At 37.0% G+C, this 26,055-nt stretch overlaps 1 protein-coding gene across 1 annotated transcript; it reads right to left on the bottom strand.

The window, feature by feature from the left end:
- Nucleotides 1-1,062: 1,062 nt before the first annotated feature.
- On the bottom strand, nucleotides 1,063-25,963 carry LOC139124491 (endoplasmic reticulum junction formation protein lunapark-A-like). The gene is made up of 9 exons (XM_070690632.1): nucleotides 25,803-25,963; nucleotides 20,206-20,435; nucleotides 14,228-14,286; nucleotides 13,469-13,509; nucleotides 12,001-12,133; nucleotides 9,075-9,167; nucleotides 7,788-7,952; nucleotides 6,933-7,055; nucleotides 1,063-5,722 (listed from the first exon to the last, which is right to left on the bottom strand). Exons 1-9 carry the CDS (start codon nucleotides 25,827-25,829, stop codon nucleotides 5,400-5,402), a joined length of 1,194 nt encoding a protein of 397 aa, XP_070546733.1. The 5' UTR covers nucleotides 25,830-25,963; the 3' UTR covers nucleotides 1,063-5,399.
- Between the last annotated feature and the right edge of the window lie 92 nt (nucleotides 25,964-26,055).

The raw sequence follows: 26,055 nt of genomic DNA, 5'->3' as shown, positions 1-26,055 counted from the left end.
GAACCAAATTTCATAGCAATCTGATTGTGAAGATGATTTTTTAACCAAAACTGGGAAAACTTACACCACCAATACAAATGTGAAAATTTCACCAAACAGAGGTCAACCCTGGAATCGTGCACACCAAGATTCAAATTAATTGGACAAGTAGTTTCAGAGAAAGTAAACAACTGTATCACCAAAATTTGAACACATCAAACTTAGATCACAATATGAAACCTGTATACTAAGTTCCAACTAAATCTGGCCTGTGGTTATAGAATCTTTCTTTTACCCAACACTAATTTGAAAAAAATCCAGTTAACCACCCCTAGGTGCACAAGAAAACCAGAGTAAGGTGGTAGGTTTTTAGTTTTTGACGTGGATGAACAGACACGCATATATGCACACACACATAAACACTGAGACAAACACACACATATTTGCATGCAGACATGCTGATGCCATTGACTTATATAAGATCTCTTTGGTATATATACATTCACCAAATGTGAGGTAATAATGACAAGGTCTGTTAAAAAGATGTGCTTTTGGTAACCCTAAAAACCCTGGAAAAACAAGCATGCCTTCAGCTATTTTTCCAGGCTGAATAAAAGGCCAGTAAAAAAATCTTCTAAATGGTCAAAATGTCTGGCAAGTTGACTCAGCTATATTTACGGGGAATTTCCAACGGCTAGCGCAACAAACATATAAGGTGCCATCCTGTCATCTGTAAAAACAACTTCTTCTACATATTGGAACTAAACATCACATCCAAATGATATGGTAAGTTTTTAAGAACAAAAGTCCTCATAAATACCACAAAGCTTTTTACTGATGAAGATCAATGAACAAATAGTAGTCATTATCAAGTACATGTGGAGTTGAAAGGAACACTTCCTTTGCCATTCATACAATGCCAATATTCATTCTAATGATAATTTGCCAAAAATGAGAAATCTACACTGTAGACTGTTCTCTGGGACTAAAACATTCTACTGCTGAGTAGTGCCAAGGGATTTTTTCAACAATAATTAACATTGATACATCGACCACCGCAGTATTGCCAAAGCGTAACAAGTGTTCTAATATACACCTTGCTTTTATTTTGCTCTTCATATCAAAGCTTGTGCAAGCAAACTTACAAAAGTTTCAAATTTGAATATTACTTCCCTGTAGAGAGGTTGCTGTTGTCAAAGCCAGGTATTTTTTTGTGCAGAAAAGATTGAAAATGATGAAAAATACATGATACATCTGTATTTCTTATGAAAATGTTTACATCAACACATCTTCATGCGCAAAGCAGAACATGGAAGCCATTTAGGTACAGTGTGCCTTGACAATGGATAATTAGACATGCACATTTTACAATTCTTTGTGTGTACGTATATTGTGAACACTAATTTTGAAACATTGAGAAAATGTTGTTTTGAAAAACAAAACTTCAATTTTTGCAATGGAGTAAATAGTGGTAAAAGTGATACATTGAATTTTAAACACTGGTCTTTTTTACACTAAGTATACCAAAATTTCCATTAGCTCCAAGAAATACTGCTGGGAGTCTCCCGATTTCTATACATGGATTCGGAAGGAGACTGCTTTGAATCTTCCTTGAGAAAATATTGGGGCAAGTTTAAACATTCATTATCAAGGAGCACACTATCTTACGACACGTTCACACACAGATAAGTTGAACACTTGAAAAATGATACAACTGGAGTTACCCAAACACTTGCTATTTTCTTTGATGTCAGAGTTCTGGCAAAGCACATGCTATTATCCCGATCAAAATCTTTACAAAGTTTTTTTCTAACAAATTTGCTACAAAAAGATTGTACAAAATGTCATCTTATGACAGCATGACATCTGACAAAATTCACAGCTCATTTTCATCAAAAAGATACTGCCACACAAAGTGAGTGGAATATTCCATGTTGTTAGTATCCTCAGGGGGCAGGGCTGATGAAGCTGTCAACACTTCCTCTAGCTCTAGTCAATCACAATATTTAGACTGTACAATTCAATCGCACAGTGCCTAGTGTCTACAGAAATCATCCCATTTTAAGCAAAACGAGAGAAATTGTTTTACGAATATCTGAAGACTGGTCACTCATACATGTACAAGTGGGATGGCTTTTCTTGCGGAAATTTTTATCTTGCTGTTGCTAGTAAAATTTCTGGCATGTAAATGATTACACCTATAAGGAGTACATTGGAAACATGTGGACATGAAATGGTGCATTATGATTAACTCCTAGCCCCAACCCTCCTTTTTAATGAAGGTAGACCGCGAAAGCACATTGTGCTTTCGGCTTCAGATATGTAAAACAATGATTGAGGGGAAGCAATCATTTCTGAAAAACAATTTAGAAATCCATCTGTTGGCGTGATCTGACAAATTGACATGCAGGTACATGTACATGTTTGTATTACAGAAAATTGATTCTGACATTTCTGTGACGTGGCTACAGATGTGCAACAATCAACAAATTTGGTGCCTGGTAGCCATATTAGATTGTATTGCAAAACAAAACGACAGGTGTAAATACTATGTACGCTACACATGCACACTACAATCTTTGTGGCAAGTTTGGAGAAAGAAGTCTAGGAATGTGTGTTTTATTCTGATTCAAAGACCAGCAATCTCCAAATTGTTACATCCCTGTGGAGAGTATCTGAAGGACTTTGAGACATATTACAGCTACCTCACTGCCTCAGCAAAATAGTCTAAAATGTTGTTACAAGAAATAATATAACTCGTTTTCACAAAATTGTAACCCAAATGTCACTACTCATATTTGAAACTTCAATTTCAATATTTGCTCTTTTTTTCTATAAATAATAAACCTCCCTCATTTAATAATTTTTCTATAAAAATTAAATAAACCTGTACAATATGTTTTAATCCAATTTAACACTATAAACATTTTTTTATTTGACCAGTATTGTTACAAAAGTTGAATCCAAACTAAATGCAATCTGTATGACCTACAAAATTCAAATTAACCAGATGGGCTATTTCAATAAACAATATATTGATTAGACTTTCTCTCCAATTTAATGCCGTCTGCTGTCTACATACTGTTGATTTATGCTGTAAGTCTGCTTTGGCAAAATTCTTCCAGGTAAATAGTTCAGATTTTGGCAGCTACATGTATTCAAAAAGACTTGCAACCTCTAGGTGTGAATACCTCTGTATAATAATACCAACTTATTTTATTCCTTTATCTTGCTTTTGCAAAAATGTAAATAATAACAAATCATTAAATTCTTTGTTGGGCTGTTACATACTTAGTTACGAACAGGAACTAATAGCTTTGTTCAAAGCTTCTGTAGCAAATACCGGTACACTACTTTATGTTTAACCATTGTCCATTGTTACAACATACTGTCCCTCATTCCTGACAGAAATTTGTTTCTTAGGAGTGTTGAATATTGCAGCCACTCCTGCCTGATTTAACGTCAGATGTATTCTTAACTTAAAGCTTGAAAAGTAACTTTTCTTGTACTTAAAAGTGGGTTTTGTTTTAGTTTTGTAAAAAAATTTTTTTTGTTCCACGCCAAAAATGAGGTTGAAGGTATTCAACTTGTCAATGTGTAGGGGAAATGCCAAATTAATGACTGAATTTAAGTTCAGACTTGAATTCTTTTGTCAGCAGTGACATCACAATCTGTACATGATGTTTTGCGTGGGCAATGCTCGTACTTCGTATTTCTTGACGAAGAAGGATAATAAAAATATCATCAAAAGTTTGTAGTTATTGTCGTACTCCCTTTCCCAGAAAATGTAGCCAACTTCATCATTGAAAACAACTGGAGTGAATAAAAGGAACTTACAAGGCAAAGTTTAACGAGACGAATGACAACATTATATTTGAAATCACATTTTGATAAATGATTGTAAAGCCGTCAGAGTTGAAAAGCTAATAGAGGAAGAAAAAAACACAGTGTTGTCACCTGTCATTTAACCTTCCAGGTACACATATAATGTGATTTTGTAGCATTACGGTAGATACGATTAACCCTTTGAGTGCTGTATTTTTTTTCCCACTAAAATTTGAGTGCTACATTTTACCAATTTTTATGAATTTTCTGTAATTGTTTTGATAATTTTGGACCAAATATACCTAAAATTTCATTGGCTACAGTTCCTTATCAAAATTTGGGCAAAAATCTGAAAGAAATGTTGACAGGGTTACATTTTGTAAAAGTGACAAAAACTGACTTTGGCGCTCAAAGGGTTAAATTCAACTCTGACATGTATTGGCACAAATCTGGCTAAAATGTCTCTACTGATTTAGAGTGTGGCTCAACCACTGGTGTTGATTTGAAACACAAGTAAAGGTGTCACCAGTAGCTGTATAGAATATTCATGCAAACTTACAATCAGAAAGGTTTCATGAAATTGAGTTTTAAGAGATGGCAAGCTGAAACCCATGGTCTACTGTAAGCACTTGTGCACACTACTCGTGTAATACCTGCTTAATCTATTGCACACCTCTATGAATTCTTAAGTACATCTGCCTATTACCAGATGCTGATAAAGTTATGAACCCCTCCCTGTACATAATACTCCTTCATCTGTATATCCTACTGGCTTTCAAAGGAACGGTCTATACCAAACTTCATAAAAAAGGGGTGGAGAGGCAAAAGATAGAGTGGTTTACACTTGGCATAAAAGTCAGTCGTCTTAACAAATAATGTGTATTTGTGTCATATTTTTATCAAATGCTGTGAATGTGTAAAAACATGCTGTCTAATGTATTGAAAACTGCAGATCTGGCAAATGTTGCAGAAAAAATATCTAAGTACACCTCTCCATGCCAAATTAGTCATCAGCATTCTAAATTAACTACTGTTTCAGTGACCCCTTCCCCTATAATACCACTCTTTCAATGCTGCGCGTTGCTAATGAAGCTATTGTCTGTTTTCCGATATTTCTGCAAAATTGACTCATGTCCCTTTTCCCCATGGAAAACCTGGATGACAAGTCATGTGCTTTGAAAGTGATGTTGCTCTGGTACAAGTACATATAGCATTTATTACCCAAACATCAGACAATAAATGTACCACTGCCTTTCAACAGTCATCATACAAGTACATATATCATTTATTACCCCAGCGTCAGACAATAAATGTACCACTGCCTTTCAACAGTCATCATACAAGTACATATATCATTTATTACCCCAGCGTCAGACAATAAATGTACCCACTGCCTTTGAACAGTCGTCACACAAGTACATATACCATTGATTACCCCAGCATCAGGCAATAAATGTAATATTGCCTTTTAACAGTGGCCATACAGTCTGCTAGCACCTGCTTGACATTTTTCGGTCTTTTTGTCCGTATAATGGTTGATTTTAGCTGTACAAACTGTTGTTCATACACACAAATCATTTTCATTTTTTCAGAAATCAATCTGTTTTCTTCTCGACCGCCGACTTTTCATTCCCAACAACATACACCGGCTCGCTAGGACTACCGGTGAGGCCCTCCACCGGTTCATCCTCAGAAATCTGACCATCAGCACCGGGGATATCCTCCACCTCCTCTGTCTCCATGGCAACCTCCTCATCCTCGCTGATGTTTTCATCATCACTGATTTGCGATTCAGCTTGCGCTGCCTTATCTGGTGGCTTCTCCATCGGTAATGTTTTCTCCTTGTCAGGTTCTTTTTTAAATTCATCTTTTGTTATATTTTGTTGTCTTTGTTGCCTTCCTACAGGCGTTGACTGAGCTGTATTGTGAAAACAAAAGTGAGAATTTTTTTGTTTTACTTATTTTATGTGATAAATAACATTCTGATCTGTTGTCATAATGACATTACAGTGTTACGAAATAATGTACTTCCGTGACAGTTTTTCCAATACCCGATTTCTCACACTACCGGTATTTTTATGGTTTCCTGTGTGTGTATACTAACTTTGAAGCCTTTACCCTAAATTGTTCATGGTCTTGTTATTGCACAAAAAATGAAATTCTATTTTCCCCATAGAGTTACCTCATGGTATAGCAGCATGTTTAAATTTATGATATTGGTAAATTTTGTGCAGTGACCCCTGATTCTAGTCATCGATTACGAAAGACATTGGTTTAACATTTACATGAAAAGAATTTAAACAGAACTTAATTTCTGTTCCGATGTGGATGTTAACTTAACATTATGACATTTTCCCATCTTGTTCACTATTTCTCAGCCCATAGAGTTCTGTACTGAATTGGGACAGATATGCAGGCAGGTAATAGCGCCCTCAAAGGCAACAGATGTAAATGTTCTTTTTCCTCCTTTTTGAACTAGTCTTTTATGGTTTCCCGTCAAAGAACACAAGTGTTAAAGCTTCAGTCATCTATATAGTGGCTACTGATAAATGGAAACCAGTTCTTCTCAACTTGTGAGCTCATAATTGATTTCTTGTAACCAACACGAAAGCTATTCTCATTGTCTTTCACAGACCAGAAATTGTTGCCCCAAAATGAACTGCGTGATCAACACTGTTAGATCAGGTAGTACATTATTACATGTCTCATAGTTTGAAATTCAGTCATACTATAGGATTGAGTTGTTCATGACGTATAGCACGCCAGGTAGTCATCACTTGACTGAAACTGACCCATAACTACAGAAAAACTGCTTACCAGTATGACAAAAATTGTTTTACCACAGATTTTCGTCTCTCATGGAAATCACGTATGTGATCTGTATTTGCAAATTAAACTAAAAATTTGGTATGAAAACTGTATAGGTGAGGCATGTATTAAATACATCATAGCCCTAACAATGAACTTAGTACCTGGCGGGAGATCATTTGTCCACCCGATGGTCCCCTACACCTTTGGCACATAATCCATTACTGAGGCTATAATAAATACTGCTGACCACCCTACATGTACACTTGTTGTATCTGTGACAACACTAAATATATCTACAGATTGGGATATTTTCTTACCAGGAAGTTGTCTTCTTGGACTTGGTGGCGGTGTTGCACTTGGCAGGGCCACGGCTAGAGGCGGTGCGTTAGGTTTTGTCTTCCTGGATGGATTCATCATATTGCAGTAGGCACATTTAAAGGCTGAATAAAGAAATTGTACATCAATAAAGGTTTGCATGAAAATGGCAAGTGCAAAATGGTTTAACGTTTCACAAAAAGTATCTGACATAAAAGTTGCATACAAAAGAGGAGACATTTAGGTTCTGGCAACATCTAAACAGTATATTCTGTAATACTCGATGTAACATAGTACACATTTTACCTCCTATATATTAGTTACGTCTTTGTACATTTTCAGACACCTCTTCCAATACGGTTAACCCTTTGAGTGCCGTATTTTTTTTTCCACCAAAATTTCAGTGCAATATTTTACCAATTTTTATGAACTTTTCTGTAATTTTTCTCATAATTTTGGAACAAACAAACACAACATCTCATCCGCCACATTTTTTTAGCAAAATTTTAGCAAAAATCTGACAAAAATCGACTTAGGTATATTTTATAAGGGCTACAAAAATTGACTTTGGCGTTCAAAGGATTAATAGTACAGGTAAAGTATGAGCCATCACCTTTACAACCAGGTTAACTTTGCAAATGAAAGGATTAAATACCAAAACTGACAAGGACGTATTGTACGGTCAGTAAAAATGTAACATAAATGTTCACAAGCCCAGTGACCTCTTGGCTGTCACCCCTTGAAATTAATTTCTGATTGAACTTTACCACGGGAGACAATAGGGTTACACCAATATCGTGCAATGATAGGGGGTTACACATGCATCCTGAACAGAAACGAAACAGAATGTAACTTACCAAGATATTCAAATTCTTCGGCTAGGGCCATTCCATTGTGGGAGTAACAGTATTTGCAGATCAGCGCATAGCGACTGTTAGGGCCATCGCCGACTAAGTACTCAACAAACTTATCCATGGCTCCACGCTCCCTTGGCAGAATAGGACGAGGGGTCGCCATCGGTCCTATAAAATACAGTATTTGTAAATTTAAATCATATTCCAACAAGCTCTTAAAGTAGTAAGTGCCTAAAAAGTGAAAGGCTAAACTTTAAATATTCTCTCATCAAATCACAACAAATATCAGGGGTAACCATCCAAATTTGGACACAAGAGAAACAAATTAAGGAACATTTACCAATATTTGAAATTCAAAATGGCCGCCATCCCTGTGTTAACCTGAGGGGAAATAAAATTTTTGACTTCCAAAAGACTAAGATGGTGAAAACGTTTCTTAATGCAACAGCTTCAAAATGAGCCCCCACAAGTGATAGATCAGAAAACATAGACCCTTTTTAGGGTCTATGCAGAAAAGAATTGTAAAAATTTTGAGAGTATGAATATCTGTCCCCAAAGTGCATCGTACCTCAACTTACCATTACACCAGAAAGAAACTGACTACATGACTGCACTGTATGGATCATATGGGAGCTATAAAAGGCTTGCTCAATTTAAGTAATGTTCACATTTCATCCTGAGAGTTTGATTTCCTCATTCAAATCAACATTTATTGTCCCCTGCTTGCAAGTTATCTGACAGTCTTTCTTACATTCCACCCACATTGCCATGTTCATAATGGCATAGTGTTTTGTGTGTCTTGACAATTTCTGTCTTTCAATACTGTATATCTTTCTGCAAGTTACCATTCTATTCGCCCAATTTTGGGATGACTGAATTACTATTCCATTGAATTGAATAGAAAGAGACACAGGTAAACAGGAAGAGGCTTTAATGTCCTAAACAATATCTTGAGACATTCAAATGAGTTAAGAGTGTTGACCTCAGAGCTAAAGGTGAGATACATGTAGCCTCATTTTGAGGAAAATGACACATCCTGTCTTTAAATATTATTGTTTATGACTATATGGTTAATATTATGTTATTGGCCCTCATCTTATGCTCACTCACTCTCAGGTGTATATTCTTTATGCTTTTCTTTGCACCTTCAACTATCTGTACTGTGTACAAGTTATTTGAATGGTGACTTATAGCCCACTGAACTAGGCAACTCACTGAGTTCCAAGTCACAATAATAAACAATTACACTACTACCGGTATTGGTGGCGTGACTACAGTATCAGTACTTACTTTGTGCAGCCATTTGCTGACCATTTAGTCTCCTGGCTGGTGAACCAGGTGGACCGAGCATGCCTCTCCCAGATGGCGGACGCTGACGAATACCTAGGGAGAAGAGAAGCAGACAATTAAATGGCTGGGTATAATGCAGTTTATTATATAGTTAACTCAAATTTCACTGTTTAATAACGGTAAGGCTGCGTTCACAAATAACGATTAGGGGGGGGGGGAATCTCGATTGAAATCTTATTTTTTTCAGATCCCCCCTAAGTACCCTAAAAAATTTTCAAATGCCCCCGCTCTATATGGTCAAAATTTTTCAAGTCCCCCCCCCAACTATCACAGGCCCGCATATTTGTAAAGGATGTGAGCGCAGAAAAAATAAACATGTATTGCGCCGTTCTGCTCACAGGTGTTCAACACTAGGGCCTACCTGTATTAGTACTTTGTATAGTCATATTCCCAAGGCAAGTTCTTTAAATGCATCAGTGATTTTTTTAGATTTATTGGTCTTAAAGCCAACTTGAGTTAATCCAACTCTGGCCAGGTCAATTGCTCCTGTTGAAGAGCACACAAAATGCAATCATGAGAGAGTAGGAAAATTGTGAATTCTGGCTAGTTGCCGTATTGCACAGTGACCTACCAAAACTACAAGACCTATATGAATTAGATGCTATTCAAAATTGACAATACCGGAAGGTTAAAATATTCCAATGACAATACCAGAAGGTTAAAATATTCCATCAAATAAATGTTTTAATCTCTGAAATTTTGGGTGTGATAATTGCAAATTTGGTTAAAAAATAAATAATTCCATTTGGTCACATATTTTTTCTTTTAGTCTTTATATTCAAAGTTTTACTTCTGTATCATTTTATAATAAGAGTGTGAAAATTTAGAAAATCAAGCATGGTGACCCCATCTTTTTTCTTTAATATTTGATTATTCTCATATGCCAGAATTCAAACATTTCTCTGTTTCTGCCATGTGTTGCTCTCTGGCCTGATCTTGTGTACAAGTGAGTTTCACTGTCATGAGTGTCATTTGACCAAAACTCTTCTTCAACTACCATGTACATCAGAGTCAGAGCTGTCTCTGTCACTGTTCAGGTATGCAGTGACAGTGACACTGCAGTAGCAGGGTAGCATCTGATGGTGACACTACCCGTAGGCAGTAGCTGTATTAACTTTGATAATTTTGGCAATATTTTTGTTCAGTTTTACAACTGCGTTCTTGTTCTACTCCCTACAGCATGTTGAATTGTCCAGTATTCAGCTTGCTATCACAGCCTATGTATGTGTACCATGCATTTGTATCACTGACAACTGACTGTCAGTCTGGACTCCAATTAAATTATCACCAAATACATATTTATATTTATATATACAGGCTTTGTCGACAAACTAAATATTGTGTGTTTGAGCATGCTGTAGGGAGATAGCAAGAAACTGTAGTTGTTATATTGCATAGAAATATTGCAGAAATCATTAACAGTTGCAGCTTCTGCCCTGTTACGAGGCTCAAGTTTGTTTTTTACAACAAATCACACGTTTAGATTTTTTCGAGATAAAAGTCATGAATGTGACAAAATGGTTCTAGATTTTGTTAAATTATTACTAACATTACAACATTTTGATGACATAAAAATGGTATTCATTTTTCATTGAATTACCTACAAAAACTTGGAATTGGAAAATGTAAAACTCAAAAGGGACCAAAAAATTTTCAAGTCCCCCCCTACAGGTAGAGCAAAATTTTCAAGTCCCCCCCCTTCACTACCCCCAAAATTTTCGAATCCCCCCTGAATTCCTCCAGCCCCCCCCCCCCCCCCCCAACCGTTTTTTGTGAACGCAGCCTAAAGCTTGATTATACGTGTTTATATAGATCAGCTTGTTTACACTTGATTGAACTTATAAAAGAGGGCAAAATTCTGACTAACTCCCTGTTGAAACACCTACTATTTAGTGTGTCAACTACTGTAAAGTGTGCTGTTATTGTTTACAGAGGATTTCTAGTCCACATTACAATTCACTTGTCAACAATAACAATGCAGTCTACACCTGTGCAGGCTGAGTTGACAAGTTGAATACTGTGTATATCAACATGCTGTGCAGAGTAGGTCAAGAAACTGTAGTTGACATAAAAAAAATTCCGCAATTATACGGTGTCGCTCAAATTTGATCAGAATTGGTGTATACCAGTATGGGTTACCAATGATCAACAATTAATGTTGTTTCTATCTGTTCAGTGGAGGAAAATTCGACGTTGATGTTATGACAATGATTTCTGCACAGTACAACCAGGAAAACAACAAGAAATATTTAAACCAGAAAACAAGAATGACAAAAGTAATTAAGGTCTAAACTTAAGGTCTGGAGGTCAACTTTAGCAACATTCATAGCAGAAACAAGCCCCTCATAGTTTGACGTAGACGGTCTTCCCCCCCCCCCCCCCCACCCCTCTACTGTCTATGGTTTGAGCAGGGCTGTTAATATGTAACAGTTCATAAACAATGACAGGAAATGACTCAAGATCAGTGGAGTTGGCCTGTTTCTTACTGGCATGCCATCACTCCTGCACATTTGCAGGATTTCACTTTTTCTTACCTCATTTGCACATTTTTGACACTGATGTGTTCATTTGAACAAATTCACATCTAAACCCCTACATCTACCTGTACACCAAATACTGAGATGGTAGCTCTGGCAGTATGGGAGCCTTTGTGTGTGACGGACATACATCCGCACATACATGTACATACCCACAAATGTACAGACATACAGACGCCACTGACTCATCATAAAGCTCTTTTTGGTATTTATACAAAACCAATATGAGTTAAAAACGGTGACTTTGGTAGTTCGTTTTGCAAATTAACCAATCAAATGGCATAAACCAATCATGTGCCTCCTTAGTTCTGCACAGATAAAGTACATACCAACAGGAGGAGGTGCACCTGGTGGAACCATTGACCTTGGTGGTGGAGACTCTGGTTTTTTAAAAGTTGGGTCAAATTTTTCTAAAATTTCTTTGGCAGTTTTGTAGGTTTCATGTTCCATAACATCATCGAGCTGAAAAAGATGAAAAAAAAGTGTTTATTTGTGACTGCTCGTCTGGCTGCAAGAAGAGTAACATTGACTTTAAATTCTTAAAGTATTAACCCTTTGAGTGCTGTAATTTTTCCCCACCAACTTATAAGGACAACATTTTACCAATTTTTATAAATTTTTCTGTTGTTTTTTATAATTCAGGATCAAATGGACATCACATTTCATTGGATACAGTTTTTCACCAAAATTTTGGCAAAAATCTGAAAAAAATTTGACTGGGTACATTTTATAAAGGAGACAAAAACTGACTTTGGCGCCAAAGGGTTAAGAGGGGGCAGCAGAAGTGTATTGAAGGAGAGGGAAATAAAAGTCAGCTCTAGATTCAGCTGCTAACATAATGGATTAAACAGTTCACCAGATGGCAGTACAAACAAGCTGATATTTTCAAACGCATATCAAAATACACCTATTTCTATAAGCGTTTGTGCAGGTGATTTTATTTGTACTGTGGTCCATTTGAATTCCCATGAAGTAAACTCTGAACACTGCTGGTGCTCTAGGAAAGCTAAAACCGCCACAGGTAGATTAGCATAGCTAAGGCTCATGAATATTGACAGTAGAGTCAGAACTTAGAGGTCAGGTGAGGTCAGGTGAGGTCAGGTCAATGATATCAACCTTTCATTATGGTCTTTCATGCACTGTTACAGCAATCTATGGCCCTGACCTTGAGTTGCCTCTAGATTTGGGTCAGATATGAGTAAATGAAATGAGAATTTTTATGAGAAATATTGTCAGCTAAGTCATAAAAGCCCCATATCTTGAATTGCACGCGGAGATGTTTTCATATTTAAAACTTATGTCCATGAATGTTTCCCAAAACATGAAACCAAACTAGCTGTTAAGAATATATTTCGGTTTTGTACACAAGCAAAGTCATCTTGTGCATTAATTCAGTTTTCATTGATTTAACCTGTTTGCCCCTAATTCAATGTAAAGAGGTCCACACCCAACATTGATAATAATGGGTTTGGGCCAAACCATGGTGGTGAAAGGGTTACGACTTGAGGTGAATCACCACATTCTGGCAAGATATAGTGATGGCACTCAGCCTTTCTGAAAGCACCATCATCCATTGCAGTGTGAAAGAAGTAACATGACATAATGAAATAAGATTCATCCTCAGTCAGATTCAATCACCCTATCATTTCTGCTACATCTGTAAATTTCAAACCCCATCAGTGGACACAATATGGTTTTAACAATGCGCTGGGGTACAAAATTTGTTTTTCAGTACAGGGAAATAGGGCACAGGGCACTGGCATATTTACATTTGGTCAAGAATCAGGATGTACTCACAATTTTCTTCTTTTTATCTCTCAGTTCCTCAAGGGCAAGATCTGAAATAAAAGAAGGCAAACATTATGCTTTATCATGAGCAGATGAAGGACAGCAGATGTGCTATAATACTTAAGACAGCCGTCAGTTAAAATGTAACACAATTTCATATTACACATGAAAAAAGTTTGCAGTATAAAATTTGGCGAAACTTTTTTTATTCAGAATGTACAACAGTCAATTATAAAGGCTACTCAACATTCACTACAAAATTAACCCAACCTAATAATTATTTGCTTTCTTCTTATCATAGATACTAAAACAGGATTCACCTCTGTCAATACTATATTGATATTTTTGTGGTTATTTTGGACTGAGGAGTGAGATTTATTTTATTTATCAGGGTCCACACACTAAAAGTCATTTAAAATTTAAGGACTTTTCAGGACTTCTACAGATCCAAGACGCCGCTTTCGAGGGATCACCGCTACAGGTATAATATTTGTGAATCATATTTACATCTCCTTTTTATACAGTCTGTAATATCTCCACAGACCGTCTTGTCATTTTTGAAAATTATGTGTGGATGGATGATCAACTTTCCAGGCATTTCTCAGACTCATTTTCATTTTTGAGGACTTTTCTATGACTTTCCACAAGGCTTTGTTTGAAGTTAAAGGACTTTGCAGGCACCTATGGACCCTGGTTTATGCAGAGATTACTTGTGAGTTGGTGCACTTTAGTTATGCTGGTATCTGTCTGTTTGTAACAATTACATACCATTCTGTGTTGTCCTCTTGACAAAATACCAATGAAGTAGTTTTTTCACACCCCATATGCTACAGTAAAAGGAGAGAGTATACAGATTATCAAGTAGATTCTCCAACATAACCCTGCTTGCTACATTTTCTCTGGTGTACCATCAACAATCTAACAGAGTAAGGCAAACAGAGAACAAAAAGCTGTGTGTATTTAACAGAAAAATTCTGACAGCTTGCTGAGATCGAATATGATCATTGATAGATTAATTAATTATTGATAGACTAATTAATTACTGGGGAATGTATAATTTTGTTGCAGTTACATATTTTAGAGACCCAAAATCATAATTCAATGGTGATTGTATTTATGGTAAAATGGTGGGAAGCCAGGGATGCATACATCTTTGTACAGGTACCTGCTCTTTGTAATGTAGTACATGCAAACACTGTATAGGTACTACCCTGTATAATTTACAGTATGTTACACATACAAATCATGCATATGTACATGTATACCGGTTTATAACATACCATAGACACATGTAGATTATACATTCGTAGCTGGCACCAAATCTTATGCAGGCTACAAAATGTTCACCATGATGAAAGCAAATAACCGATACGTCATAATGTCAAAGTGTTTTATTGTCGTATTTTAGGTTTACGAGAAGCACAGCCTTCTCATCTTCAGCTGTGAAGAATTCTGTGATTGTTCTACACATGCCAAAGACATATCTTGTCATGGAGGGTTTCTGTCCGGGACGATTCAATAGCTTGACAAAGAGACTGATGTCCATTCAGTGCTTCATACCTTACACCCCTATTCAAAATAAATGTAATGATCCACATCACAGAAATCAAAAGGACGACCTGAAGGCCTGGCTTTGTATTAATTATTGCAAAGCCGTAAGTGGGTATACGAAACTGTACAGTAAGTTTACAGTATGGATGTATATTGTGGTATACTATGAGAATATATATCAGCTGGAAACAAATTGCAGTGTCTAACAGTGTTCGAAATAACGCCTGTCCGGCAGTCCGAGACTGGCTAATTTTCCACCGGACTGGTAAAATAAAAATGTTACCAGTCCGTCGGACAGGTTGAATTCAGCATGGGGTCGATCATACTTCATAGACCATGATGAGACACTGGTCGTCCTGGATAGCGCCACCAACGGTATCTTTTGGCCCCTCCTCAGTTCATGAATTGCAATAAGAAACAAGCCCATTGGACAGAGTGATGCATGACCTTGAAAATCAAGCAATCATAGTAGATTTTGCATGAGTTTCAAAGCACTGTGTCAATCAACAATAACACGGGATTGTGCGGTGATGATTTTGAGGAATTATGCTCCGCAATTCTCGGCCTACCAACTCTCTCGGCTAAACGAAGAACACTGGAGGAAACCTTACGGGCAGACAGAGAGTATGATGCCATGAAACCTAAGAGAACAATTTTTCGGGCATGGAATATTGAATTTAAAGATTGGTTAGTCACCGACGATAGTGCCGCGAGCAGAAGTTGTACTGCAAATTATGCAGAACTGTGTATGCGCCCATTGCCTAAAAACAACAACATGCTGGAAAGTACAAAAAAAAACTCGAATGGTTTATTCGTGAGAGGCTGTACAAATCTCAGACACAAAGCTCTGAAAACACATGAAACTTCAGAGGAGCATAAATATGCCAAACAATACCTCGATGCAAAAATGCTGCTCCAGGTGCCTCAGTAGCGTAAAGGACACTGCAATCGATGAACACTGCAACATTTGATGAGCTGTCTATAAAACGATTCAGAAACGCTCATGCTCATGCAAAACTGTGTACATTGTGTACCTGTTTTCTCCCAGACTCATGTTTTTAAATATATGATTGTATTCTGTTATACATGGAAACTGACAGTACGAATTGTGAATACAAAATAAAGTACAGTACTCGCGTATTGTGCAGTATATGTACCTTGCAATTGATGTTTGTTTACAAATAAAGGTTATTTAAAGAGAAAGATGATTCCATCCCATCTCCATTTGTTCACAGACAAAGTAATAGCCTATTACAGTATGAGTAACTCTTAGTTGTACTTGATAACGTTTAATTGCAAGGCATAATATCAGGACTGGCAAGTTTTTGGCAGGACAGGCAACTTTTTAAAGTTACCAGTCCTGTTGACTGGTTGATATTTTCCACGAATTTTGAACACTGTGTCTAACCCTTTCACAACCATGGGTTTGGGCAAGCTCAATGTTATCAATTGTTAGTGTGGATCTGTTTACAAAGAAACAGGGGTGAACAGGCTAAACTTCACTCCTAATACTACACATCATTTTTGGTAAGATTTAGGAATACACAAGTCATCGTTGATGACACAGTCCCCGCTTGTCCATTTGTTATAATCTTGGTGTCTAGGTAGCTGTGGTCTAGGTAGCTGTGGAATGACATTGATGCAACGGGTGCATCCGGGCTGTGACTTGCATAATAAATAATCTGAGGAACGTTCAATAAATGACTCATCTCTGCCGGTAATGACCACTGAAGGAACTTTTGATTACATCACACACAACAATGCCCTCACTGCCTCTAGTGTCATGACGGCACATACTATACACATGGTTTGGTGGAATTTTCGAAATGGTATGGGATCGGGTATGTTGTTGTAATCAGCCACTTGGGATCATATAATGAAACAAATTAACGTGCACAAGAATGCAGCCATAGTATTTTATCTTCGTATCACGTTTGAACAAAATCAGTCCATCTGAGGGACAGTGACCTATGTTTATGTTTCAAAGACATAAAAAAATCACACCAAAATTGAAATCAAATGGCTGTCTATTGACCATATGGATCATAGCACAAAATAGACATGCATATGTATGCCATAGTACTGTATCTTTGTACCAAGTCTCAACAACATTGGTTAAGGAATATTTGCATATGATTAAGCCTCAAAGACATGAAAAAATCCAAAAATGACCATCTGGCAGCGATATTGGAAAAAAAATGACAATCTGGCAGGCATATTGGAACAATGTCACGAAGAAATTGACATGTATATGTATGCCATAGTGCTTGATCTTGTGCCAAGTTTGGACAAAATGGGTGTAATGACCTTTGAATTACGCTTCAAAGACATGCAAAATTCCAACATGGCAGTTCTGCAGCCATATTGTATCCTATCGCAAGGTTAATTGATACATGCATATGTATGCCATAGTGCTTTGCCTTTGTGCCAAGTTTGAAAAACATCGGTTCAAAGATGTTTGAGTTATGGTTCAAAGACATGAAAAAATTGCAAAAAAATGGCCGCCTGTCGGCCATATTGGATCATATCATGAAATAAATTGGTGTTCATATGAAGGGCATAATGTTTTGCTTTTGTGCCAAATTTGAACAGAATCGGTTCAAGGATGTCTGAGTTATGGTCCAAAGACATGAAAAATCGCAACAAAATGGCCGCCACACGCCCATATTGGATAGTATCACAATGTAATTCGACATGCGTTTGTAGGCTATAGTGTTATGCCTTTGTGCCAAGTTTGGACAGAATCAGTTCAGGATATTTGAGTTATGGTTTGAAGACACGAAAAATGGCAACCAAAATGGCCGCCTTGCGGCCATATTGGATCGTATCACAAAATAATTTGACATGCACATGTAGGCCATAGTGTTATGCCTCTGTGCCAAGTTTGAACAGAATCTGTTCAAGGCTGTATAAGTTATGGTCCAAAGACATGAAAAATCGCAACAAAATGGCCGCCTCGCGCCCATATTGGATCGTATCGCGAAATAATTTCACATGGATATAAAAGCCATTGTGTTATGCCTTTGTGCCAAGTTTGAACAGAATCTGTTCAAGGATGTCTGAGTTGTGGTCCAAAGACCTGAAAAATCGCAACAAAATGGCCGCCTTGCGCCCATATTGTATCATATCACAAAATAAATCAACGTGCATCTGTAGTCATAGTGCTATGCCTTTGTGCCAAGTTTGAACGAAATTGGTTAGCTGTGTCTGAGAAAACTGTTGATGACGGACGGACGACGGACGGACGGACGGACGGACGGACGCACAGACGGGACCCAATCTATAAGTCCCCGCCGGACTTCGTCCGCGGGGACTAATAAATGATTTAGGACATTGCATTTTTTGTAAAAAGGAGTAACATCATGCCACATCCTGTTAAAATTTACCTCTGTACTGTTCTTAACAAACACACTACACAAGATTGATAAAGAATCAAATAAACTGAGTACAAAACAACGCACAAAATTGAGGTACCCTATTTTCTATCAACACTATTCCATCTATAATGATTCAAATTAGTATTTACTGCTAACATGATTTGTGATTAGCTTTAGTAGGTAGGTAGGTAGGTAGTCATTATTGTTGTATAAGTGACATATATGTAATTTCATTGTTTATAATAACTGTACAAATACTTATCATTGCTGACAATTCAGGATTGCAGAAAATATCCGGCAGCCAGCAAAAACAACTGACTGTCAGCTAAAATACACCGGCTGTGAAAATCAGTTTAACCCTTTCCTGCCAGACAGTAGTAACTGTATTACTTCCCCATCAGCCAGGTCAGTAAAAAGCGGTACTGAGCCAAAACATGACGTATTTTCACCCACTTGGCTTGTTATGTTATAGCATCTTTTGTCCAAAAAAATCAACTTTACAGTATTATGTTTTCAACAGCCTTCAATGTACAGTATTATGTTAAAATACATCATATGGAATAGGTTGTGTTTCATTAATTTAACCATCTTGACCTGGTGGTGAAATATGGACTTGGCAGGAAAAGGGTTAATTAAAAATCTGGGAATCCGCCCACACACTACTTTTTACCACTTTTACTTTCATTTTTGCCACCTGTCACCAAAAGTTTCTAAATCCCTGTAATTACTGGTTTCACATACTGGGGTACATACCATAGGTTTCAACAAGACTACATCTGTCTATGTAAGGTTAATTGCTATCATGCCTTGAGGGCACACACAAAGGCTAAACAATGTAACAGCTGGTTGTGGGTCTGCTGCAAAGGGGATGATGACCTTCGACTGGGATAGAACAATCAGTTGATGTATACACTTTGGGATTTTGTTTTGTGTGTGTAAATCTACCCAAGGTTATACGGTATACGGAGGCTTCAATTTTTACAAAGGCAAAGCATCTTGTTTACAAAACAGTTTAATTCCTTTCAGGTTTTTATACAGCTACAAATACATGTACCAAGGGTTCAAGCTGCAACGCCTGAGCTCACCTCAAGGTACAACTTAAGTAGTGAGCAAATCTGCCACTCCAAGAGCTCTCCTAGGCTTACACACTTTGCATATCTGGAGAATATTGGGCTACACGTACCTTCCTAATGAGAACAACAGGGTTTTCTTAGGGGACCCTTCCATGGCTTTGAGTAGCAGCTGCACCCCTAACAATGTTTAAAATTGCTCACTGTGGAGTGGGGGGTCAGCCTTTTTCGGTCTCGCCAGAGATTACTTTTTGCTTCTACCAGCGTAACTGAAGATGAAACTATCTATATTCAGCTAACTGTGTAGTAGGATGGCAGACATTGAGGCTGGGCTAGTGAACTTTTTTTGCCGTAATTCCATGGACTGTAATTTTAAGTAGGGGGTCCATAGGAACTGTGCATTTCTTGTTTACAAACGATGAATTTCATGCACAATATCTCGAAGCATCGTTTCAACATAGCTGCAACATTTAAATTTTATGCGATTATGCCAAACATGTTTAAACTTTCATCAATTGCCAACGTACACCTTGGATACAGTGTTTACAAATGGTTGTGTGGGACCCATACAATGTAGGACCTTTGAGTGACTTCAACGATGACCCCCCCCCCCCCCCCCCCTCCCCTTTCATAAAGATTTGTCCACCCCTGTCAGAGGCATGACATTATCAGAGCCAACAAGGAACAGATGACTACCACTACAAGACAAATTTGAATATTGATATGATAGGTGAGCACAGCTACTTACATGAATGGGAAAAGTAACAATGGCAAGGAACACACCACCCTCCCTTTCCAGTTGTCTGGGAAATAGTAGAAATACGTGACAACGGCGGCTATGATGTACAGCAAGATGGAGTATAGTAGTAGCATGCCTATGTAGTGTTTTTCAAGCTGTTGGTTTCGTCTTTTAAATTTCAGTAGTGCTTGGATGTCCTTCTCTAGACCCTCCAGCCTCTCCATTGTGGAGGGCTTTTTCTGTAAAGTCAATCCAAATAACAGTGACATAAGTAAATATAACCTAGTAATCAATAAAAATAATAATACACGATAACTTCTGTTATATTTAAGCAATAAAGCACACCCAGCGACAGTATACGATGAGATTTTGACCAGTTCACGACATACCGTATATGCACGAGCAATGGCGAGTGTATATATGAAGTGAACTGGTCAAAATCGAGTGGTATACCGTCGCTGGGTGTGATTTATTGCTATTATATCATACCAGTATATTGAAATTCTAGCGTGTGACTGTAACGTCAAAAGATGGATTTTTTGCTCAAGCTGAGAGCTCACGCGTATGCCAGCCGTAGTATGGTATATCGCCAATATACCACGGTTCTTTTTTGCGTCTCGACCAATCAGATCGCTGTATTTGTGCCATAAATATACTGGTACTGTCAATACCAGTGAATTTTTTGACGTCATCTCCCAGATTATTACTGATAATTTATCCAATTATCCAGCATTGTATCCCAAGATGTTTTCTACATCTACATATTCACTGGCATTACCAAAACTATAATATAATAGCAAGAATATACCCTGTCCTGGGCTGTAATAGACATAGACAAACTTTACATCGCTCCATAATATATTCAGCGATTATGTTATCCAAGTTTGCTTTCATCCATTATGGGGCAGGAGGGGTATATTATTCCTTAAATAATAATATACATTTCTTTAAAATTCTTTCATGTAAACAGACAACTCAAGACACTTGAAAACAGGATCAAATATATGTTGACCTGTTCAGCCTGAATGCCCAGTAAGCTGGTCCACAATCACCATCAATAACAATAGGTTTGGGCCAAACCATTATGGTGAAAGGGTTGAACAGCACTGTCACAAATTCACAATTTAATCTTCTTTCAAGAGATGTCAGTACATAAAAACTAATGTTATGACATAGCAATACTATTGTTAAAGCAAGGACATTTACATCATGTTAATTGCAGGTACATTATAACAAACACTGTATCACCTGCAGGCTGTTCCTTGCTTCTCTCTTTTATTACTATTTATGAACTCAACAGTGTGTTTCTTTTTTTATATTTCTACATGACTACCCTTGCAGTGAGTCATGTGAATAAATGATACAATTTCTTGATTAAAAAGAGAATGTTTGAAAGAATGGCATACCATACTGACTTTCAGGAAATATTTTCTACCATTTGTCCAATATTTTTGAACATTAAAATACCTGTAATGAAAATGTATATTGATCCAACAAAATTTGAATACATGTTATACACACATATGCAGTATGTGTATTTGTTGAATAGCCGTGAGTCAATACACAGTGTGCATGTCCTGAACAATAGAATATTGTTACACGTGTCCGTATCATACCAGTAGATAGCGTGATGAGTCATTCCTAAACACTGTTCATTTCCCACAGAGGTTACACAGTCAGGGCACTGAGGTCAAACTTTTGAACTCTGAACCCGTGGTAACCTTTGACATTGAGCACACACTGAGAGCAGGGCTCAAAAATCCCCCACAAACCAGAGCAATGTTTCTGGTCACTGCATGCATCAAATCAAAACTATCATCTAGTTTTCAATGTGCTGCATGCAGTCATTTGTACCGGTATGTTGAAAAAATCCTAGAGTATTTTGACAAAAATCACAGACACAGAACCTAAATTACTGTACACATGATATGCCATGATATGTATAAAGTAGTTGCTTTCACTTCATACCTATAGAATGTGACCCAGGGAAAGGAAAAGAATATATTTTGTGGTCATTAATAAACCTGTTGAGTTTATATCCCACTGACGGGGTTAGGAAAGTAAAAGATAACTTTAAATTAAAAACCAAATCATCACATTACAAATTACAAATACTAAGGCCAACAAACACATTTCATTTTTTCTTGACCTGAGTCTCTCTGTTTTAGCTCTATCCAAGCTTTCTTGTGCAGAGCGAGAATATCCTATGTAACCTGTCTTGAACATAAACTACCTGATTTGAAGGACAAAACAAAATACAGTATTTCCTGAAGGTTGCCAAGGCATGCTCTGTAATGTGTATCAATTAAATCCAGTGCCAGATGTTCTTATCCATTTCAATTAAATATCAAATAACAAAAAAAAATTTAATACTTTTTAGATGGACAACCAAAGCCATCTCCCTTGACCATATGGTACTGTGTATCTTCCATAAACATGTTAAATATTGGGTGAAAGTTCAACAAAAAAAAATCAATAGAAAATACTGTTGTTGTTTATCATCATTTAAAAATAAATACCCCACATGACCATAAACAAAGGAATCAAAACAAAGTTTACAGAATCAATGTGGAAATGTGACACATATACCTCTGAAAACCATACCAGTACTTTGTTGAATCATAACACAGTTTATAGATAAGATGCGTCCCACATGCATATATGATTGTGTACATTAGAGAAATATGAGGGCAGGTCTTCTGTTGATTTCCTGCAAAATTTTAACATTTTCAGTCACTTATTCACAAAGAGAGATGACTGTTTCATTAATAACTTTATAGAGGCCAAAAGCTCACATGTCACCCAAGCTAATATCAATATTTTTAGTTACAATTATTTACAATTTCTATTTTAATTTTTACTGATAACATTTGTCCCAAAATTTGTGCGAAATAAAATTTGAGAAATGATTAATTTAATAGTAATTAAGGATTTGCTTTTTTCCCTTCCTGTCTTTATAATACTATACAATCTAAATATAAAGACATATGTTTCTTTGATGCGAAATGTATTTGACCAAATGCATATGGAGGGCTTTGGGTCACATGAATGAGTCAAAAGGTCAAAGTTCGGAAGTTCACTGCACTTTCGGCAAACTGATTGACAGATGGTGGTCAAACACGACACTTGTTCTACTTTCTGCAAATTAAGCGACCGGACATTGATATCTTCATGGACTGACCTTGAACTTCTAAATTTTCAAAAACAAAGTGAATGAACCAAAAGTTGGCAATTTTTTTGGATAACAATAAGTAAACATTGAAATGGAGAAGTTTACATAGTTTCAAGTGTTCTGCTTTATTCACAAAAAATTACTTTGGGCTGAATAGTGGTAATTTTTAAGAAATTCCTACACTGACTGAGAAAGTTATTACAGCGACAACTACTGCATCTGAGGGTCAAACGTAATTGTATTGCATGATTAATCTTGCTATGACTAGCATGTCAATGACAAGCTAACTTTGCTGACACTGAAAGAACATTTTTTTCACCGAAGTATCTTTGTAACAAAGTATGGAACTTTTTCTAGTGGATCCTGTGACTGCAGTAATTTACTTGTTTTAGGATCAGCTCATCCTAGAGGTGGGTACAACAGTTGCCCCCAGAAAAAAAAAATTGTGCTGTTCCGATAACCTGACCTACCCTATTTCTTGCCTGCTGACCATAAACTTTTTAGAGCTGCGTAAACACAGAAGTAAAAAAAAAAATAAAAAATAAAATAAGGCGTTCTTTACTTGGTATTTGATTTTTGCTTGAACGAGGATGTTTTCTATGTTTGTTTTTTTTTCCTGTATATGTATGATACATTTTTCTGGAAATGTTGTGGCCTGTGTTTGACCGCCCTGAACCCCTGAAAAACACATATTTAACAATTAAAATATTTTGGAAAAAAATCTCTGCTGACCTACCTACCCTGTATTTGAAAACCATGTCATCGGAACAGCACAATTTATTTTTTTTACCTTATGTAGAATCTCGCTGTAATATGTTGCACAATTTCCCGTACAGGTTTGTGAAATTGGTTTTAAACACACTGTAGGTGCAAGCACGCAACATCCGATGGTTGAAACGTAGACAAATTTTGTCGCAGTGTTGTGTACTTTGCTGTTGTTGCTGTTTGCTGTCTGAGCCTTAATGTCTTTGAGTGTTCATTTGAACATTAGCAAAGCCAAATAAATAGGGCTGTTGCAACTAACATCATACTTCTCACATTTATAAACCAAAATCAAATATTTGTCCGCACATTGAATTTGTGTTTGGAAATTATACATTCAAGACTGCCCACAATACATCGTAAATAGGCGACTGTTAATGTTACAATGAACACTACTTCAGGCGACAACAACAGCTACTCTTTGAACACTGACAAAATTTGTCCGAATTTCAAGTGGCCATGCAATATTTATGGAAAAAATGTAATGCAAGCAGTGTTATTGTAGTTGTGTCATGCAGGCATGCGTTATTTCCAAACAAAGAACAAAAAAATATGACAAATATTTTTGCATATCAATGAGAACAATGACACAATTTGCAATGGCCCTATTTGTTCTTCCCCACACTGTAATCAGAGGCATTTATACACTATATGTGTCTTCGCGAAAATGATTAACAGTAAGCTAAATATGGAGCAAACAAACAAAATACTGGTACAGTGTTAGTACTAGTGGTACACTTGATAGATGCAGGTAGCCCAGCAGTTTAACGGTACATTGACATATTTACCGACAGACACCATTGCGACTTGTGAATTGACTGCCAGATGATGGTTATCACTCAGTTCAGACAAAAGCAAATAAATGACTCATAGAAAAACAATTACAGGAACAAAAATTTGTCAGCAATGTCAACTTACAGAAACGGGGAAATACACTTTACTTCCATTGAAAACATGTTCTTACTTTAAAAAAATAACATAATATCATTTATGAATTTTGCTTTTCATTTGCCAATAAACTTTGCCATAAAAAGCAAAGCAATCAAGACTGCATTTATGTTTTTTGGAAAATAAACAGAGCAGATGGCGACCATATCAAATGTTTTGAGACAATCAGAAATCTATTTTCTCCGTGATACAGATTTTAAGTGGGACAGAGAGGATCGTTTGGTTGTCAGCATTTTGACGTTGTCAGCATTTGACAGTTTAGAATGCGAACGGGTGCGTTCAGGGTCAACGCAGATAAACCGTACACAAACAAGGTCGTTCGCAGGTAAATGTCCCACGATACATCATCAAAGTATCTCGCCTGTCCGTTATCGTTTGACAGGTACGTACGGCGTGACTAACTGTGACTGTCGCGCGTCAGAAAATGGCTCAAAAAATATGTCATATCACAGTCCCTCAACCAAGGGAGGGACTGTGGTCATATATTCGAACGCGGATGTTATCCATGAGGATAACACTAATGGTTGATTTTTCTTGCTTTGAAACAAGGCTGACGAAATTATGAGATAAGTGACAGATGTTGAGAATATCTACGCTATGACACATTCTGAAACCCAGACATAATCACACCGATCGACGGCCTCCACCGTAATACGCTGGCGAACATCTGTCGATCGCTACAATTTTGATTTTTTCTGGTTGTCTTATGGTAATAAATACTTACCCTAAATCTAGCAATTATCGCTCCCATCTCGCTTAACTTTCTACAGGAAGTAGGATATCCTTGTTTGAGAGGGACTTCTCTGACAAAACTGCCGAGCGACGGGCCCAAACTTCAGCTTCACATAACAAGTGCAAGTACCGATACGGCCATTTTGAGTTTCCGCCAGGGTAGAATCTCGTGATATCTCGCGAGGTTAGAGAGTGTGATTCAGTGTCTTAAAATATGATAAAATTATCATAGTAATATCCATATG

The sequence above is a fragment of the Ptychodera flava genome (assembly GCF_041260155.1).
Source record: "Ptychodera flava strain L36383 chromosome 23 unlocalized genomic scaffold, AS_Pfla_20210202 Scaffold_24__1_contigs__length_23054250_pilon, whole genome shotgun sequence".
Taxonomy (NCBI): Eukaryota; Metazoa; Hemichordata; class Enteropneusta; family Ptychoderidae; genus Ptychodera; species Ptychodera flava.
The sequence above is the reverse complement of the archived record's forward strand: the minus strand, read 5'-3'. Positions and strand labels throughout refer to the sequence as shown.